This window comes from Brachyhypopomus gauderio, unplaced genomic scaffold (genome assembly GCF_052324685.1).
Source record: "Brachyhypopomus gauderio isolate BG-103 unplaced genomic scaffold, BGAUD_0.2 sc45, whole genome shotgun sequence".
Taxonomy (NCBI): Eukaryota; Metazoa; Chordata; class Actinopteri; order Gymnotiformes; family Hypopomidae; genus Brachyhypopomus; species Brachyhypopomus gauderio.
Genome location: NW_027506871.1, coordinates 23810 through 32500, shown reverse-complemented (window position 1 = coordinate 32500; position 8691 = coordinate 23810). Strand labels below are relative to the sequence as shown.

General features: G+C 48.0%; 1 protein-coding gene across 5 annotated transcripts in view; it reads left to right on the top strand.

Moving 5' to 3' along the window:
* Positions 1–8268, top strand: part of LOC143486765 (zinc finger protein basonuclin-2-like) — a 9592-nt gene extending 1324 nt beyond the window's left edge. The window contains exons 1-6 of one of the 5 annotated variants that reach the window (XR_013123661.1): positions 1–69; positions 613–660; positions 1495–1638; positions 2968–3203; positions 4748–6220; positions 7923–8268. The exon at positions 1–69 is cut by the window's left edge and continues 1324 nt beyond it. Coding sequence is in view for 3 of the 5 variants with exons in the window: in XM_076986183.1 (XP_076842298.1) it covers positions 42–69; positions 613–660; positions 1305–1345; positions 1536–1638; positions 2968–3203; positions 4748–6115 (1824 nt within the window). In the remaining 2 variants the exon portion in view is untranslated. Of the gene's footprint in view, positions 70–612; positions 661–1304; positions 1346–1494; positions 1639–2967; positions 3204–4747; positions 7578–7919 lie in introns of those variants that run through there. The other 4 variants (XR_013123660.1, XM_076986183.1, XM_076986185.1 and 1 more) reach the window with 4 other exon arrangements.
* Positions 8269–8691: the final 423 nt, after the last annotated feature.

The following is an 8691-nucleotide window of genomic DNA, read 5'->3' as shown; positions in this document are numbered from 1 at the left end:
GGACCTCCAGAGGACTCGTACCCTGGACAGGACATGGGGACATGGACACACACTGCTCACTCTCAAGAGGTTGGTCTCACTTCACGCCCAAGACAATATTTATTTATTTAAAACACAAAAATATATTTTTAAAACATTTAAAAATATACTTCCTTCATAACATAATTACTCATTATTAATCAACAAACACCGGTTTCATGAAATTGTAAAATTTTTACTTAATTACAATTTGTTGTTTCAGGATTGTAATGCAAGTGGCTTCAATGAGTGTATGTGCTGGTCAAATATAAGATGGGTGGTTTTGAATAATTTAAACAAATTGTCAAATTTTCATTTTTATATTTGCAATAATGAATAAGATTAGTAGGTAAATATGAAGCTCATGTCTGTTTGAACTTGTACAGAAGGCGTACATTTCCAGTGTTATGTTGAGTATGCTTGTTGAAGTTCAGCTCAGCAGTGTGTTGACGGGTGTGTTCATGAGTGTGTTCACAAGTGTGTTCATGGGTGTGTTCATGAGTGGGTTCACGGGTGTGTTCACGAGTGTCTCCTTTACGTTCATTAATGTTCCTGTCCGTTACACTCCTGTCTTGTTGTGTATCTGCTGTGCAGACGGAGCTGAAGCAGGAGCGGCACGACAGGTCCAGAGACGTGAACGAGGTGCACGTCACACCACAGACACGTCACACCACAGACACGTCACACCACAGACACATCACACCACAGACACGGCATATCACTTCACAGACACGTCACGTCACACCACAGACACGGCACACCACAGACACGTCACACCACAGACACTGTCACGTCACACCACAGACACTGTCACGTCACACCACAGACACTGTCACGTCACACCACAGACACGTCACGTCACACTACAGACACTGTCACGTCACACCAGAGACACTGTCACGTCACACCACAGACACTGTCACGTCACACCAGAGACACTGTCACGTCACACCACAGACACTGTCACGTCACACCACAGACACTGTCACGTCACACCACAGACACTGTCACGTCACACCACAGACACGTCACGTCACACTACAGACACGTCACGTCACACCACAGACACGTCACGTCACACCACAGACACGTCACATCATACCAGACACATCACACCACAGACACGACACGTCACACTACAGACACTGTCATTTCACACTACAGACACGTCACAGCACACCACAAACAGCATAAATGTCCTCTCCTGTGGTAAAGTGAAAGACTGCATTGTGTGTGTGTGCGTGCGTGTGTGTATGTGTGTGTGTGTGTGTGTGTCATTATCTCAGGACCAGATCTGCAGCTGCTGTTGGGACCAGTTTGTGTTTATGTGTGTGTAAATGTTTGTGATTCATTCTGTGTGTTTACATGTTTATGGTTAAGTATGATTAAAACACTAGGTCTATCATTTTAACATGTTTAAGCATGATTATGTCTAAGTGTCAGCAATGGCCATCACCTGCATCTTCTACCTCTCAGGTGATTGGCTGTACTCTTCTTCTACTTCTTCTACCTCTCAGGTGATTGGCTGTACTCAGGCTAACTGCACCTGTGATGGCTTCCAGCCGGGCCAGCTCAACCTCAGGTCATGTGACCGCTGCGCACATGGATGGGTCACACACGGTCAGTGTGCAGCAGCGTGTGTGTGAACATGTGTGTGTGAACATGTGTGTGTGTGAAGTGACATGTTCTGATCTCCATAGGCCTGTAGAGTATGAAGTGTACAAATCAGTGTGTGCAGCTGCGTACGTGAACAGATAAACTGGCAGAGGAAAGAAACACTCAGGTTTCTGAGAGACAGCAGGGAGAGACCACAGGGAGAGACTAAAGGGAGAGACCACAGGGAGAGACAGCAGGAGAGACAACAAGGAGAAACAGTAGGAGAGACAACAAGGAGAAACAGTAGGAGAGACAACAGGGAGAGACAACAGGGAGAGACCACAGGGAGAGACCACAGGGAGAAACAGCAGGGAGAGACCACAGGGAGAGACAGCGGGGAGAGACCACAGGGAGAGACAGCAGGGAGAGACCACAGGGAGAGACAGCAGGGAGAGACCACAAGGAGAGACAGCAGGAGAGACCACAGGGAGAGACAGTAGGAGAGACAACAGGGAGAGACAGCAGGAGAGACCACAGGAGAGACAGCAGGAGAGACCACAGGGAGAGACAACAGGGAGAGACCACAGGGAGAGACCACAGGGAGAGACAGCAGGGAGAGACCACAGGGAGAAACAGCAGGGAGAGACCACAGGGAGAAACAGTAGGAGAGACCACAGGGAGAGACAGCAGGAGAAACCACAGGGAGAGACAGCAGGGAGAGACCACAGGGAGAGACAGCAGGAGAGACCACAGGGAGAAACAGCAGGGAGAGACCACAGGGAGAGACAGCAGGGAGAAACCACAGGGAGAAACAGTAGGAGAGACCACAGGGAGAAATCACAGGGAGAGACAGCAGAAGAGACCACAGGGAGAGACAACAGGGAGAGACCACAGGGAGAGACAGCAGGAGAGACAGCAGGGAGAGACAGCAGGGAGAGACCACAGGGAGAGACAGCAGGAGAGACAACAGGGAGAGACAGTAGGAGAGACAGCAGGAGAGACCACAGGAGAGACCACGGGGAGAGACCACAGGGAGAGACAACAGGTAGAGACAACAGGTAGAGACAACAGGGAGAGACCACAGGGAGAGACAGCAGGAAGAGACAGCAGGAGAGACCACAAGGAGAGACAGCAGGAGATACAGCAGGTGTGCAATCTGTTAACAAACATCCATTTTTACAAATTTTCTTTGTGTGTGTGTGTGTGTGTGTGTGTGTGTGTGTGTGTGTGTGTGTGTGTGTGTGTGTGTGTGTGTGTGTGTGCGCGTGTACCTGTGTGTGTGTGTGTGTGTGTGTGTGTGTGTGTGTGTGTGTGTGTGTGTGTGTGTGTGTGTGTGCGTGCCTGTGTGTGTAGCTGTGAGTAAACTGTGTTCAGGGTCAGTGTTTGCCCCAGGCCAAGTGGAGATGGTACAGCCCTCTGTGGTGTTTGACATAAGCAGTGTCCTGCTGTACGGGACACAGGCCGTCCCTGTCAGGATGAAGATCCTGCTTGATCGTCTGTTCAGTGTGCTCACACACACACAGGTCCTCACCATCCTACACACACTGGGCTGGACACTCCGTGACTACATCAGAGGATACATATTACAGGTAGTGTGTCCTTATATCTACACTACACAAATACACAGTAGTGCACACACACGTTTACACCCTAAACTCTAGTGTAAGGAAATCTAAACTGTTGACCTCTGACCTCAACTGGACTAAATGTAGTTTATTCATTCATGTGTATGGGCTCGATCACTGACGGCTGAATCTGCAGGCTACGGAGTTGTCCCCTGTACTGTCTCTAGAGTTGTCCCCTGTACTGTCTCTAGAGTTGTCCCCTGTACTGTCTCTAGATTTGTCCCCTGTACTGTCTCTAGATTTGTCCCCTGTACTCTCTCTAGATTTGTCCCCTGTACTGTCTCTGGATTTGTCCCCTGTATTGTCTCTGGATTTGTCCCCTGTACTGTCTCTAGATTTGTCCCCTGTACTGTCTCTGGATTTGTCCCCTGTATTGTCTCTGGATTTGTCTCCTGTACTGTCTCTTCTGTGGAGTCTTGTGCTATATTCAGTCAGCATTTAGTATCTTTAATGCTAAATTTCTTTTAATGCTAAATCTCTTTAAATCATAAAGTATAAAGACAGTAGAAGGTGTACAGACCTGCTAACTCCACCATGGTGAATCAGTGTACAGACCTGCTAACACCACCATGGTGAATCAGTGTACAGACCTGCTAACTCCACCATGGTGAATCAGTGTACAGACCTGCTAACCCCACCATGATGAATCAGTGTACAGACCTGCTAACACCACCATGGTGAATCAGTGTACAGACCTGCTAACTCCACCATGGTGAATCAGTGTACAGACCTGCTAACTCCATCATGGTGAATCAGTGTACAGACCTGCTAACTCCACCATGGTGAATCAGTGTACAGACCTGCTAACACCACCATGGTGAATCAGTGTACAGACCTGCTAACTCCACCATGGTGAATCAGTGTACAGACCTGCTAACACCACCATGGTGAATCAGTGTACAGACCTGCTAACTCCACCATGGTGAATCAGTGTACAGACCTGCTAACTCCATCATGGTGAATCAGTGTACAGACCTGCTAACTCCACCATGGTGAATCAGTGTACAGACCTGCTAACGCAACCATGGTGAATCAGTGTACAGACCTGCTAACTCCACCATGGTGAATCAGTGTACAGACCTGCTAACTCCACCATGGTGAATCAGTGTACAGACCTGCTAACTCCACCATGGTGAATCAGTGTACAGACCTGCTAACTCCACCATGGTGAATCAGTGTACAGACCTGCTAACCCCACCATGATGAATCAGTGTACAGACCTGCTAACCCCACCATGGTGAATCAGTGTACAGACCTGCTAACCACACCATGGTGAATCAGTGTACAGACCTGCTAACCCCACCATGATGAATCAGTGTACAGACCTGCTAACCCCACCGTGGTGAATCAGTGTACAGACCTGCTAACCCCACCATGATGAATCAGTGTACAGACCTGCTAACACCACCATGGTGAATCAGTGTACAGACCTGCTAACCCCACGTTCCACTCTCTTGGTGGAAGACCCTTCATCAGGTCTTTTCAGAGTGTCCTGTTGTCCTGCGCAGGACTCGGCGGGGAAGGTTCTGGATCGCTGGGTGACCATGACCCTGGAGGACGAGGTCGTGGCTCTGAACCAGTTCATGCGCTTTGGGGAGACAAAACCCATCGTGGAGCTCATGGTTGTCCAGGAGCAGCAGGGTCGCCAGGCAGCAGTCTCCAGGGCAACTAGGGTTGACTCGGACATTCGGCTGTTCATTGAGAGCAACAGCCCCCGTTGCAGGTTGCAGACTGGTGAAGGGGTCAGGGGTCAAGCCCCGCCCGGCCTGCACCACTTTGAGAGCCTCCCGGGGGGAGCCCTGGACTTCCTTCAGCTGTTCCAGTACAGCAGGGCGTCCACGGCAGCCCCCCTGACCCCCCTGACCCCCCTGCCCACGTTTCAACCACAGGCTCCCACTGCAACCCGCAGACTACGGCAACCCAGACAGACCAAACAGAATCATGGCACAGACGGCACAGAGGCAGCAGACACTAGGACAACGGCCATGGTGGGTGAACCCACAGGGGAGGGCGGGGGGGCCTCGGTGAGCCCACACACACTGCCGTGTGCACACAACGCACGCCAGCAGGGCTCACCAGCCAACGGCCAGACTCCCGCGCCCTCCTCCTCCTCTTCCTCCTCTTCCTCAGCCACGTGGGTCCGTCGTCCGGGCTCATCTGTGCGTCGCGTGAGCTGCGGTGCGTGCGGGAAGTCGTTTTATGACAAGGGCACGCTGAAGATCCACTACAACGCCGTGCACCTGCAGATCAAACACCGCTGCACCGTGGAGGGCTGCAGTATGATCTTCAGCTCCCTACGCAGCAGGAACCGGCACAGCGCCAACCCCAACCCCCGCCTGCACGCGCCCGCCTGCACGCGCCCGCACACACCACACACCCAGCCCGCCCACGCCGCGCTGCCCGGCCCCGTGAAGCCTCCTCTGGGCACGACACCTCCTGATCTCCCCCGTGCACCTCCGTCCATCCCAAGAGCCCCACACACACCTCTGATCCTCCCGTCTGGCGTGTCTGTTGCACCATCCTCTCCAACTGTGCTCTCACTCAAACGGCCCCCTGACGTCATGCCACCACAGTTCGCTATTACCACGGCAACTCACCAACATCTGGAAAAACCTTGTGCGTGTGTGTGTGACTGTAAGGTTACGCCCCATCCAGAGGGTTTCACTGGGTCAGCCAATCAGAGCAGGTTTCTGACCACCACTGACACAACACCCAAGAAGAAATCACGCAAGTCCAGAATGCCAGTGAAGATTAAAAGGGAAACTCTCAATGAACAGGACAGCCATGACAACAGGAGTCATGACAACAGGGGTCATGACAACAGGGGCCATGACAACAAGGTACCAGGCAGGAACCTGGCACGTGTGTGTGTGTGAGCTCACACTTTAGTCGGAATGATGCTCACACACCCAGAACCTTGTAATCATGGTAACGGTAACAGCAGCACAGAGGACTGGGGAGCAATACAAGAACAGAAAGAGGTCAGTCTCTCCTAAAGGTCACAGGGCAAATGAGTGACCTATGACACTGACTGTACCAAACACCATGATGTTAATAGTAGGCCGTCCATGGAGACTGTTGCTATGACAATAACCGACTTGTCTTTAAAAATGTAACTTGCAATATTATGGAACTGAATCACACACAAATACAGTGAAAGAGAGGGAGGGAGGGAGAGAGAGAAAGGAAGGGAGGGAGGGAGAGAGAGAGAGAGAGAGAGAGAGAGAAAGAGAGAGAATGGGAGAAAGAGAGAGAGAAAGGGAGAAAGAGAGGGGGAGAATGTAAATAATTCCACATGGTATGTAACGATGTACAGAATTCTGGACACAACAGAAGAAACAAACTTCATTCTTCTCATTGTAAACTGGACTGAGTCACTACTACATACATGTACATCTCAGTAGCTACTGTATATAATAGACCAACTATTACGTTTCATTACAAATGAATTATGTTGCATCTGAAGTGTATATTGTGATAACATAGTAACGTTTCTTTGTGTTAAAGACGACAAACCAGATTTGCATGTTAGAGTCGGAGTGTCTTTAAAGGTTACAGTAATGAGACAAATATCTACAGTGTTTCAGTAAAGAGCCGTAAGCTGCCTTCTTATGACATCACTTCCTGCACAGCTGTTCCCAGACAGCAGTGGCTGCACATTCAATACCTACTTAATCAAGTTCTTTGTGTTTGGTCTGTTTTTGGTACCAGTGTAATCTCACAGGAACCTGCAGGACATCTGTATCTCGCAGCCTCCTCCGTGCTGCTAGAGTCATGGCAGCTTCAAGTCACATCGTTATAAGACACTTGTATTATCAAATAAAACAGATTTGTGTTATATATAAATACTCAATGAGATATTAACACGAGGAGAACTTGTATACCTGATAGAACACATTATGTTTTGTTCACTTAGGCATGAGTTGTTTTAAAAATAGACAGCCACTAGAGGGCAGCAGAGACACACGCAGACATAATCCACCATTCCAGAGTTCTAACACGGCTCTGTAGGGACATCAAATACTAGTTTAGCATGGTAACACCATTAAGAAAAGCAACAGACCGTTAATAAATGTAAGTGTCCGTTAGCTGACCTAAGACTATATTCACATGACCAACATGAAGAGACTCTAATCTGATTTATTGATGTTCCAAATCAAACGTGAGCCACTTGTGTATATACGTCTATATCACATTTGTATCCGATTCGTGGTTTGTGATTTGAATGGACAGATCCGGTTCAAAAACCTTTTCGTAAGAGTGGACAAAAAAAAATGAAAATAAAACACAATAAACGATATAACGGTAACGGTTTATTTATTCTGTAAAGCACTTTGAGTTGCATGTATCGTATGTGCTATACAAATAAAGATTATTATTATTATTATTATTATTATTATTATTATTATTATTATTATTATTATTAATAATAATAACAGAAACAATGACCAAAGGTTATTAAGTGTCCAGATTAATATATGTTACTTTACTTATGTTGCAATATGAACACGTAACACAACATCTGTACTTGTTTATAATGTGAGAAATTGTTGCATAAATTAAGGAAGGCAGATGTGAAGTTGTGCTGAAATATGTGTCAGGTTGCAAGCTTGAATTTTTGGTTGTAGAGCCACACAATATTGTCAAGGAAACCTAACCCTGATTTTATTTTTTTACCAGCAGCATAAGTTACCATGAGTATGAAGACAGTTAAACTGCTTACCAGAAAAAAACGGGACAACTCAATGCTGTCCTGGAAACAGTTTCTCTTGACGGTGAACAGAGGGCGCCACATCTTCACTCAAAATGAAAACGACCAGTATTTCACCGCATATGAAGGCACGATGATGGACCTCGGCATGTTGTGAGATTATGAATGTGCAGTGTCCTACGAATCCAATAAAAAAGTTTCCATTTTCTTTTAAAAGTCCAACTTGACAAGCTTAATGAACTTAGGCATGCCTGGTTTCTGTACACACGTCCTCGACCTTGGAGACGCTAAAGTCAAACGGTCACATGGAAACTGCAGACTGCTCCGTGGTTGCCAAGGGCAACATTTGGTTGCCGCATTTGTGGGATTTTTTTGTTTTTCTGGGAAGTTTTTTTTTTTTCTTTCACTTTATGGTGTATCAAAATGAAACCAGAAAAACAGCCAGAAGGGGGCGGGGTTGAAGGAGCAGAGCCAAGGTGGCCAAGTGGAGTGGATGACGAGGCAGTGACAGCAGGTGGCTCCACCCACCAAGTGATCATGAAAGTTTGATATAAAATTCTCAGTCACTTATACAACTTCAACAAAGCAGAATGATTAGAGCATGAAGATCAGAGGGGTGGAGTCAGGGGTGGAGTCAGGGGTGGAGTCAGGGGTGGAGTCTGAGTGGTGGAGTCTGAGGGGTGGAGTCTGAGGGTCTGAGGGTGGAGTGAGGGGTGGAGTCAGGGGCAGAGTCTGAGGGGT